Source organism: Protopterus annectens, chromosome 11.part0, assembly GCF_019279795.1.
Source record: "Protopterus annectens isolate FY-2018-M chromosome 11.part0, PAN1.0, whole genome shotgun sequence".
Lineage (NCBI taxonomy): Eukaryota > Metazoa > Chordata > Ceratodontiformes > Protopteridae > Protopterus > Protopterus annectens.
The window spans coordinates 1,414,858,379-1,414,870,632 of NC_056745.1; the positions used below are offsets into that span (position 1 = coordinate 1,414,858,379).

The window sequence follows — 12,254 nt, forward strand, 5'->3', positions numbered from 1 at the left end:
AGAGTCTGTTACTGCAGATACACTCAAAAATTGGTATATAAATGGTAAATGTGCATAGATAGTAAATAAAGGTGCCCAGTAACCATGACAAGGCATTAAGTGATGTTGGCACCAACAGTTCTGTTGCATCTGTTGAAGTTTTCGCAAAAATATTTTTTGAAATTCCCAAAACTTTTTATCTTAAAGGATGAGCAGCTTGCACCAGTTTGCCAACATGTCCTGGATAGTGGGAATCTTTACATTCCTTCCTTCCTTCCTTCCTTTGTGGATGTGTGCTAATTTCCACTCTGAGCTGCGTTACATTAGAGTTTTAGCCAAAAATCTACACTAGGGGAGGTGTACAGGTGTCTTTGAAATGTTAACTGAATTAAGTACATTAACTATTTAAATTCCATCTAGTAGATCTGCTCCAGTGGATTAGAGGGATCTTCTTTTTCCTTTTGGCTGCTCTAATTAGGGGTCACTACAGCAGATCTGTTTCCATTTCTTCCTGTCCTTTGCATCTTGCTCTATCACACCATCCACCTGCATTTCCTCTCTCACCACATCCATAAACATTATCTTAGGCCTTTGTCTTCCTGTTACCTGGCAGCTACATCCTTGGCATCCTTCTCCCAATATACTCAGAATCCCTTCTCAGCACATGTCCACACCAACACAATCTCATCTCTCTGGATTTGTCTCCAAACCGTCCAACTTGAGCTGACCCTATAATATATTAATTTCTAATCGGGTCCATATTTGTCACACCCAGTGCAAATCATCACATCTTTAACTCTGTCACATCCAGCTCTGACACCTGTCTTTCCTCATCCTCAGTGCCACCATCTCCAACCCATATAACACAGCTGGTCTCACTACCATCTTACAGACCTTCCCTTTCACTCTTAATGGTACCAGTATGTCACAAATCACTCCTAACACTCTTCTCCACCCAGTTCACCCTGCTGCACTCTCTTCTTCATCTGTCTTCCACACTCGCCTTCCCTCTGAACTATTAATCCCAAGTATTTAAACTCCTCCACCTTCACCAACACTACTCCATGTATCCTCACCATTCTTCTGTCCTCCCTGTCATACACACACACACACACACACACACACACACACACACACACACACACACACACACACACACACAATCTTAGTCATGCTAACATTCATACCTCTCCTCTCTAGAGCACATCTCCACCTCTTCAGGTTCTCCTCCTCTGCCTGTTCCCTATTCTCACTATGAATCACAATGTCATCCGCAAACATCATAGTCCATGGGGATTCCTGTCTGATCTTGTCTGTCAACCTATCACCATTGCAAATAAATGGCTCAGAGCTGATCCCTTGATGTAATCCCAATTCCACCTTGAATACATCCATCACTCCTACCAATGTCACACTGCCTGATTTCCTTATACAATACCACAAATCCTCTAGCCACCCTGTTATTTAAGTCCACAAAGACACAATGCAACTCCTTCTGACCTTATCTGTACTTCTCCATCAACACCCTCAGAGCAAACATTGCATCTGTAGTGCTCTTTTCCTGGCAGGAAGTCTTACTGCTGCTCACTTATCACCTCCCTTCTTAACCTAGCTTCCATTACTCTTTCCCTTAACTTCATGCTGTGGCTGATCAATTTTATCCCTCTTTATTTACTGCAGCTCTGCACATCACGCTTATTCTTAAAAATCAGTACCAATACACGTCTCCACTCCTCAGGCATCCTCTCACTTTCCAAGATTTCATTAAACAGTCTGGTTAAAAACTCCACTGCCATCTCTCCTAAACACCTTCATGCTTCCACATGTATGTCATCTGGACCAACAGCCTTTCCATTCTTCATCCTCTTCATAGCTGTCTTTACTTCCTCCTTGCTAATGCGTTGCACTTCGTGATTCACTACATCCAACTTTCTTTCTCTTATTCTCTATTCATCAGCCCCTCAAAGTACTCTGTCTGTTCAACACACTCCCCTCACTTATGCCTATATTTCTCTTGTTATCCTTTATCACCCTTACCCTGCTGCGCATGTTTTCCAGCTCAGTCCCTCTGTCTAGCCTATCACTACAGGTCATTTTCTCCCTCCCTAAGTGTCCAACCTTTCGTACAACTTGCCATACGCCTTATCCCTTAACTTTCGCCCCCTCTGTCTTCACCATATGCCTGCCCTCCTTGTACTCCTGTCTACTTCCTTCATCTTTCTGACAATCCCACTTCTTCTTCACCACCCTCTTCCTCTGTGTACGCTCTTGTACTTCCTCATTGCACCATAAGCTGTCCTTGTCCTCCTTCCTCTGTTCAGATGTCACACCAAGGTTAGTTCAAAACTGCAAAGAATATGGATGTGAAGGCAGTAAGTACATATTAGCAATAGATAATTGAACATCATGCATTCCAAAAATGACATTGCTACACAGTCTGCCTAGCTGTCAGTAGGTTTTCAACACAGCACTGTTATTTCAGTGCTTGTTAAACTGAAGCTGATTATCTGTAATGGAGACAAATCAGTTTTGTCGATTCCTTTCTCAATCTTTGACGTGCAGAGAGGTTAAGAAAGGCCAGATTTTTGATGAAGCAAGAGGTAGTGACATTTTCTTTGATTAGGGTAATGGTTAGAATGGCAATTTTGGCTTGTAAATTCCAAACTACCTTAAGACTTCTGCAACAAAGACCTGTCTGAAAAGAGCACAGCTTTTGCCGTAGTAGTGTTAATGTGGATTCGCAGTGAAGCAAACCATGATTGCAGTTTGACTGCAATGACTGTTGCATACAAGGAGGATTGGTGTCTATATTACAAGATCGAATGCTTAGGTGATCAAACACCTAAACATCGAACTTGTAATAGGAGACCCAAAAATGTCGAACGGTGCAGGAAAACACTTCGGCCACGGGGGGACTTTACACCCAAACTAAGTGGGAGGCTTTGCCCCCACCCCTGATTGGGGGGGTTATGCCCCCCACCCCCTAACTAAATATACCAACTCCGAGATAGCTCTACAGTAGACTAAATGACAAAATCCGGTGAATGGCCAAGGGAAATCTTTCTCTGCGCTAAATCAGCCGTTCGTTGTTTTGCTTTCAATATTACAAGTTCGATGTTTAGGTGTTTGATCACCTAAGCATTAGATCTTGTAATATAGACCTGGAGGATTGCACCGTCATCAGTGTACTGAACACCTTTGTGCTTCTTCACAGTTAGACCATGTAATTCACAAAGATACTAAAAAGGTCTTGTACTAATACTGAGAGAACTTGCCTTCGTATTGAGCCCTGAAGGGGACTACACTACAAACTGGCACAATTATGACACTGTGCTATTCCATGACATTGCATGTGTCAGTATTACTAAATGCTTTGGAGAGGTCCAAAATGACTGCATCACAAATTTGTCAGTGATCTGACAGGTCATGGATGTACTATGCACCATCCTATAGAGTATTATGTGCTGCCCAGTAAGGCCTGAAAAACCCTGCTTTTGATTCAAGATAAGCCTGTGTTTGTATAGATTATTGAAATACTTGTCACCAAACTCCTGTATCTAGCATTATTGCTAATTAAGATTTAAAGATATTGGAAATGCCCTTTTAAGAATATGTCCGTCCTTAAAGGAGTTGAGTTTTTCTGATTCGTATAATCTGGGGAAATGTTTTGCTATAGTTTGAACCATTGTCGAGGCAGACATTCTGATGACTACAGTCGACATTTGGTGTACCAGCTGACCACTGATGCAGTATGAATTGCACAACTGTGCATATCTTGCAAACATCACTAAACAGTCTGCAGTATGATTAATTAATTTTACAGGTCTTTGTTGGAGAATTCTTAAGGTGTTTTGGAATTTACACGGTATTGTTAGCCATGTTGTGGGAGGTAAGTCACTGACAGACTGTGGTGGACTTCAGAATGGAAAACAGAAGAAGAAAAGCATGACTAAGTTATTACTTCATCTCTGTTCAGTGTGGAAGACTGAGATTGTTGACACTAGGGAAGGTAGCAAAGGATATAACTGCATAGTAGTAAATGTCAGTTGGGTAAGAGTTGCCATGTCCACTACTGTGTTCTTGAAGAGGAAAGCCTTTAAGTAAGGCAGTGAGTCTGATGGCCTGTATCGGCTCTTAAAGAGCTGTGTTGAATGCTTGCCAAGCAGGTTTACTATTGGATTTCCCAAACTGCTTTGGTCGATTGGCATGTGGTTGAAAGGCAGTTTTCAAGCGGGCAGAATGCCGAAGCAGAAAACCTAGACTACATTACAGCGAATGTGTAGTGTAGTTAGATTTTCTGAGTTCGACATTGCATACAAAGATTGAGGTTCAGTGAGGAACAGGGAATTAACCCATTTCCTCACTGTAGTTCAATCTCTGAGTTGATGTATATAATTTGCAGGGGGTGTAGGGGCTGCAGGGGATTTGCCCCGTGGTCCCATTTCCTCACTGTAGTGTGATCTCGTGAGTTGATGTATATAATTTGCAGGGGGTGTAGGGGCTGCAGGGGGTTTGCCCCATGGAAAGTCAAGGGTATTGTAAGCTGCATAGCATGGTCGACTGACGTAACATCGAACTCCGGGAGTTGATGTATTCCATTTCGAGTTTACTGCCTATTCAGCTGTATGGATTCATCTTTCCAGGTCGACGTTTTGACTGGTAGACCAATGCATTTTCGAGAATGTAATAGTAACCCAGCCAAGCACTAGTGCTGCTTACCACTAAAACTGGAAGATGCACCAAAAGTATCCCTCAGAAGGAGCATTGCAGCTTAGACTATGTTTGCATGTACTAGTCCTTTTGTTTCTCATCGACTAGAAGATAGGACTGTCTTCACTCTGTGGGGCATCCGGAAATAGTTTTACTGTAGAACAATCTTCTTAAAATTGCTAGTAAATAGCAGGATACAGCATCCATAATTAGTATGCACTACACTCGTTCAAGGGCTACCACTTGAGAAAGAACTTTAGAAGACAGTGCAAAATAATTTAAACTGTTGAAATTAGTAAAATACCATGTCAAGTTTCCCAGTTCACTTAGTTTTTTTTTTTTTTGCTGCTTTGTAAAAATGTACCATGTCCCAATTTACAGATGTACTGCAGGAGAAGTTTACTCGCATGATAGCACTAACCTCGTAGATATTCTGAAATTTCTTTTTGAAGTAAATTGTTAACATCATTTGGGAAGGTTGTATAGCAATGGTTTTGAGAGAGAGGTTGATAATTAAGGATGTTTCCTTTTAGGAAGAGGAAATTTCTAGAATAAATGCTCTTTGTCACTTCAGCTGTTATTGGGTAGGAACAGCAGCAAACTGGTTGAATAACAGAAGCAGGTCATCTGGTGACAAAATAAGGTCAAGAGATGTTGAAGGAAGTTGCTGTGTGAATATCTGCTAGAATCAATATATTTTCTTTTATCAAAATATGTTGCTGTTTCTTCTGGAAGGGACTTTTGTAATGCACCCAGTAACCATGTGCAGTTGCTTTGCCTACAGAAGCTAATTGACTTTTGTGCTTTTTCTTTACTATAAATGGTGTGTTTGCAAGTGTCAGAGTTCCAGGGCCACCTGTTAGAGGAAACTATTAGAAAAGTTTCAGCAGTGTGCAAGGACATGTTCTTTAAGCAATTAAAATTGCTTTGAGAGTTGCAGCTGCAATTCAGATACAAATTGGTTTGGGAGTACAGACAAAAGAAAAGGTTAGTGTCCCTTTAATTTTGGTTACGTAGCAAGAGCTGTGTGATCTGTCATGTCACATAATTATGTGAATTACGTATTGGATAATTAGCACTAGTTAAGTGTACAATAGTCCATATTCTAGGGTTACTAATTTACTGACGGATGTTAACGAACTTTGAAATTTTACCTCTCTTGTAAGAAGCCCTGACCGTAATATTGGAAGCATGACTCTGCTAGCTTATCACAGGGGCAACTTCTCTAAAATAGATGCATATTAAGGTCATTAAGATTTGTGACCATCATACATACAAGACAAAATTATTTTTTTTTTCTTGTATACATGTATTCACGCAGCTTTCCATTACTGATTCAGAGCAACATTTTTTGACTTTGGTTTAACTGTTTTAAAATGTATAATGAGATACTAATACATAAGGCTAGCAGTACTTTTATGGAGCAGGCTAAGTGGGTGTAGTTAAGCACACAAGTTGTTTCATAGTTTACACTCATGCTGTACAGACTGCAGATTATTACTGTATATGGTAAGGACTGTTGCTGTCTGCTTACATTTGAACATAAAAGATAAAAATCTCACTCTTGCAAAGTCACTGGTAAAATAGACTTGCACTTTGTAGCAGTTTTATATGTTTTTTTTTTTTTTTTTTTATTATATTACTGTTGCCAGAGCTGGTACAGGAATTACCATATCAGTACCATATCAGTATTGGAAGTCAACTTTATTTAAAAAGGATTACACATCTTTGCTCTGTAAGGGAAAAAATGTAGTCTGTATGTTTTTTAAACTTGGAATGCTTTATAATTAGCAGAGTAGATTGTTTTTCTGTATTGTTTATTTCTGTAAGTTTCCAGTTATAGCTTTGATGCATGTGTCCATTTCTAATTTTGCTCCAGTCGCTTTAAGTATTTCATGTGTCCTAATGAATACAAGTGATGAAACTTGGCAGATGCCATTGTTTGGACTGCAGAATATTTGACCTCTTAACAGATTATTAATGTGTCAACCAGTAATTATAGCACATTTTTATTGAAGCCTAGTTATTTAAAAAAAAAAGAAATCTTGTGCTGCTTGGTATCAGCATTGAATGTTTTTTTATATAGTGCATGAAGTACAGATGGTGTTTTAATATAGTGTATGAAGGAAGCCTTGAAATAAAGCTGTCATTGGATACTTGTTCTAACTCGAGTAATTCCTGCTGTCCTAGGCTATGCGCTATATGGAGATGTTACCAAAAGAGATGCAGCCAGTGGCTGGTTCAGAAGGTGCCCAGTACAGGAAGAAACAGTTGGCCAAGCAGCTGCCTGCTCATGATCAGGACCCCACAAAATGCCATGAGTTGTCTCCAAATGAAGTGAAACAAATGGAACAGTTTGTGAAAAAGTACAAGGACGAAGTCCTTGGTGTAGGAGACATCAAGTTACCTGATGAGGTGCTACCAAAGGACAAGGAGCAAGTCAACATCAGCACGAGTGCCAAGTTAGCACCAGCAGCTGTTGCAACTGTGGGCGAGAAAGCAGCAGCTCAGAAAGGATCCAGATATGTAAGTAGTTATCTGTGCAGCCATGTGTATTAACCAGCAAGTGCTTCATCTAGAATAACATAACACTGTATGTCCAAACATGCATGCTTTTATCACTCATAGTGGCAGAACCTGTAGCTGTCTTGTGAGACATTTCATGTTTGGCAAGTGTTTGAATAATGCATCAAACTTGAAAGATTGTTGCAATTAGTATGGATGGCACCCGAGATTAAAATAAACTGAAAAGGTTTTTTTTTTTTTTCTTAACTGTAGCAGCAGAGATAATCAGTCAGGTGTTTCACAGAACAGCCTTAATGTGCTTGTCTCTAGGGAGTGCATCTGAAATCTAGCTGTAGTATCATACATATATGTATATATTTCTGTGTGTGTGTGTGTGTGTGTGTGTGTGTGTGTGTGTGTGTGGTGATATATGTTCAGTTAGAGTATGTGAAGGATTGATTTAAATGATATGCTTGCACATTGATGAAAGCCATTTTATCACAGGGTATAGTCGCTAAGTTTTACTTTTTTCTAAAGATGATTATATCTGTTCTCACAATGTATATATGGTGTTACGTTTTTGTATTACATGTTTTACCAGCTTCCCTGGCTTCAGTGCCAAAATATTTATAAAAAACAAAGCTGCAGTGTTAGCCTAGCCTTCAAACAGAATTGGAATATATCAGAAATAGTAGTACATTTCAGAATCGGAATATATCAGAAATAGTACATTTCAGAATCGGAATACATCAGAAATAGTACATTTCAGCAGTGTGTGCTCATTGATTTCATCTGATCGTTATACCCGGATAAAAAGCTTGTAACCTTACGAATGCATGTAAATGAGGATGTTTTACCACAGTACAATAAGTCACTGATATGCTTGTACTGAGCAAATTTTTAAGAAGGCAATATTAGATTGTTTTATAACGGCTTCTTCTAATAATGTTACATTACTGCTTTTCTTCTGTCTTGTGGCTGAAGACTTTACAGTTGCCGTTTTTGGTTTTGGCAATAATTTTACTGCAGTATGCTTAGCATTTTCTTTGCTAGTACAGCTTCATTTAACATGATTCCTCATAGTGTTTGGTTCTTTAAGTTGGGTCTCATCTGGCGTACATTCTGTGCTGTGTCTGCATATCTACCTTGCATCTATGCAGGTTTTCATTCAGTGATTCATTTTCCTCTCACATCTTGTAAAAGTGCCGTAGGTGAGTTGTATAGCTTTCATCTTGCCTGTAACATTGTGCTCTGTGTTGTGTTATGTGATAGTGAACAGGTGTGAACAGCCTGAGATTGGTTGGAAGCTACCCATGATTATTTTATCTGCCTTCCACGTGGTGAATGTTGGTGCAGACTTTCCTCTGATACTGAACTAGATTAGGGGAGTGATCAGAGAATGAATGAAAGAAGGGAGGGGAGCAGGGAAGTTTAATTGCTGTTAGACGTGTGGTGGTTAATAGAGAGGATTGCAGCTGCTAAGGAAAGAGTAGTTTATGAAAATTAGCATCTTGAGAGGAGATGAGAATGATTAGAGGTAAATTTTATTTCTAGGTGTAAAGCTCTTTAATTAGTATGATCAGGTTGAAGGCTAAGACACTGTGGTACTGTTTGTTTACTGCCTGGATGGTGGTGGTGTTTAACTTGCCCTTCAAAGAGGTTGCTTTTACTTGCAGAGTGCACCTGTCAGCGTGTGCACGTGTGCTTGTGCGCCGGCATGTATGTACATGCAACAGCGTGTCCGCATGTGCACCTGTGTTGTAGAGGTACTGCTTACATTTGGAAAGAAATCCCTCTTGTTTGGGAAATCCTTTGACATCCATGAATTTGTGAGTTAGTGACACGGGCATACCTTCCTCCTCTCTTTTTGTGCCTCAACAGGAGTAATCTTTCTTTGGGTGTCTTGGCATGAATAGTGTGTAACAGCTGGATTATGTCAATAATAATCCAATCTCGCACTCCCACTTTGACCCTTCAGTTATAGCAGTGGCTAATAGTCCTGTTTCTCTTACCTTATGACTTGTATCTTAGTTTACATATTCTGTAAGTCTTAATGCCTTCAATGACCTAAGTGATGCCATAGTTTGGTAAGGGAGTATTGATGTGGTACTGAATTATAACAGTGAAGGCATTGATGTTTGCAGTTTTGTCATCAGTGTGGCTTTGAGAAAGGTATAAATATCCGCAATGTTCTTTGAGTTTAAGATTCAGTCAAATTCAGGGTAGTTTCTCTCCACAGTTCTTGTACATTTTCTCCAAAGCTGGACAGTTACACCACTATGCATATACCACAATGTGACAAACCAGGTGAACAATCCAGCCCCTAATCCTGCCAGTTCTTTTTTTAAATTTTCATCCACTCTTAAGGTTGACATCTTGATTCTGACTGTCTTTGGTGAAACATTCTTACATTTAATTCTTTAAGTTAAACATTATAACTGTCCTTGTAGCTGACAAATTTAAAAGCTAAAACCTACAGTTTCTTCTACTTGTGAAATAAGCTCCATGTTTAAAACTGGACTAAAGCAAATTTGGTTTGTTTAGAATGTAACTTTATGTTGCTACTATTAAGTTCAGGAAGATTAGAATGGCTCTACGGTTGTAAGGGCACACAATTTGCGAAGTAGTTTGGGTGGTATCATTCATGGAGAAGATGCAGTTTTGTGAGGTTAATTGTTTTAAAAATATTTGATGTGGTTTTGCATAGCACATGCTGAATTCCCGCTTTATTTTTGAATGTCCTGATTGATTTTGTTATACTGTAAGCTGATTTATCTAACTTCTATTGAAAATCCAGACTTGAGTCTAAGTGGAGGAATAGGAAATTTGCAGACAAGTGATTCAAGGACTTTTTGTGTGTGCCGCGATTTGTCATTGTGTATAGTTTACCTGTGATCAAAAAGATCTGCTATTCTTGATGAAATTTAACTTTAGAGGATATAAAAACGAGAGTAATACCGAGACGTACAATGACATACATCAGTGGTGTTGCAATGTGGTGACCAATTTACTGAAGCTAAAACTGCTAACAGCATGTTGCTCTTAATAAGGGAGCAACAATCGACATGTTTTAGCATAGGTGACAGTTGTACATTAATAATCAGTAAGAATAAACTAAGGGGCTTGTGCATGACTTTTTCTGACTCATTTGTGTAGATTTTTTGTAGGCATAAGATGCAAACATTTATGTAGTCTGGGATGGTGGGAGAATAAAGACGGGGTGTATGTCCGGATATGGTGATTGTTTAGTTGAGCTTAATGTGTAGTTGGTCTTGCCATTTGTGGTTACAGTGCCATGTAGTATGGAATTTTTTTGTTAACTGATTAGATAAGGAAGCAATGAAATGAAGGCATTATTTAAAGAACGTGATGCAGGATCAAAGCTCCAGAGAGCACCCCTGCAATACCAGGCTACAACTTGCCACACTTTTTTTGGACACCAAACCAAGACCGAAACAAAGGTAGGGGAGTGTCCATATTCACCAAGGATATTCACAACACCAGGCTAGTTGCCCAACACAGTGTGTCTGCAATTCTCCAGGTGCAACTAACACTAGGTAAGACTGCAATCCAAACTGTAGCTTTCTACAGATCCCCCACCATGTCCCAATATTCTCACTATATCTTTCTAAACATACTGGAAAATATTAAGATACAACCAAACACCCTAATACTGGGTGATTTCAACTACCCTGCCATTAACTGTGAAAACTACTCTTGTACCAACACCTTTGCCCAACGGTTCTTGGAATGCATAAATTCCAACTCCCTGGATCAACTAATCCTTAGACCTGGTCATTACCAACATGGGAAATCGATGCTCCACACCTATGGTCACCCCCTCATTGGTCAGGTCTGACCATAAGCTAATCATCCTTGACATCCATATCCTGCACCCACCCCCCAGTAAGGAAACCTCCGTAAAAAACTTCTCCAAGGCCAACTTCATGCTACTCAAGTCATAAGTGACAAACTTCATGACACCCATGCAGAGGGGAACGGAAAGTTCGACTGCTGAATCCTACACCAAGGCACTGTGCGAGCACATCCACTCGTGCATGAGTAGTGCCATCCCCAATAGAACCAAGATGCTCACCTCCCAAAAAAAGGAAGCCAATCTGGTGGTCCTTGCCATAAACAAACTTTACAACAAAAGGAAGAAACTGTTGCAGAAAAGAGGAAAATCCCAGGATGCAAAAAAACTCCCTTACCAACCTCCGTAAGAAGCTGAGATCCCTCATAAAATCCTCCAAAGCTAATTATGAAAATAAAATTGCCAAAGATTCCAAAGACAACCACAAGGCATTCTATAGCTATGTCAAGAATCTAAATGGCAATGCACAGATCTGCTCTGAGCTATAACAGAATGGCATTAAATGTACTGATCCCAAGGATACTACCAATAATCCTGGCAGATCGATTCAGTGCAAACTTCACCCCCCTCTCACCCTCTAAAGGGCCCATCTCAGTACCGAAATATTGCCAAATTCCGTTAATAATGGCCACACAGGTAAACGCACTCTCCAAAGCTAAGAATGCAGCATTTATGGGACCAGATGACATCCCAGTCTTTGTACTATATGAACTACAAAATGAACTGGCACCTCACTTAAGTGTAATGTTTAATCATAGCCTCACCTCAGACTTCGTGCCCACTGAGTGGCACACAGCTACAGTAATGTTTAATCATAGCCTCACCTCAGACTTCGTGCCCACTGAGTGGCACACAGCTACAGTTATCCCACTCCACAAGGCAGGATCCACCTTGGATCCTGGGAACTACTGTCCTATCAGTATGACAAGCATGATCTGCAAGGCTATGGAATGTATTACCATGGAACTTAAACAAAGACATTGGCAACCTTCAAACACTGGACCCCATGCAGTTTGGGTTTGTGAAGGGCCGGTCTTGTCTCCTGAACCTGATTGACGACTTTGAATCAGTTTCCAGAGCCATGGACAAGGGTAAGGTGGTCCGCACAGCCTATCTGGACCTCGCCAAGGCCTTCGACACCATCCCCCACTCTAGAATCATATATAAACTTACTAAGCTGGGTATT

At 40.1% G+C, this 12,254-nt stretch overlaps 1 protein-coding gene across 1 annotated transcript in view; it reads left to right on the forward strand.

Annotated features, from left to right (window-relative positions):
* Nucleotides 1-12,254, forward strand: part of TES (testin LIM domain protein) — a 470,958-nt gene that overhangs the window by 280,209 nt on the left and 178,495 nt on the right. The window contains exon 4 of the mRNA XM_044088700.1: nucleotides 6,880-7,215. Coding sequence (XP_043944635.1) covers nucleotides 6,880-7,215 — 336 coding nt within the window. The remainder of the gene's footprint in view (nucleotides 1-6,879; nucleotides 7,216-12,254) is intronic.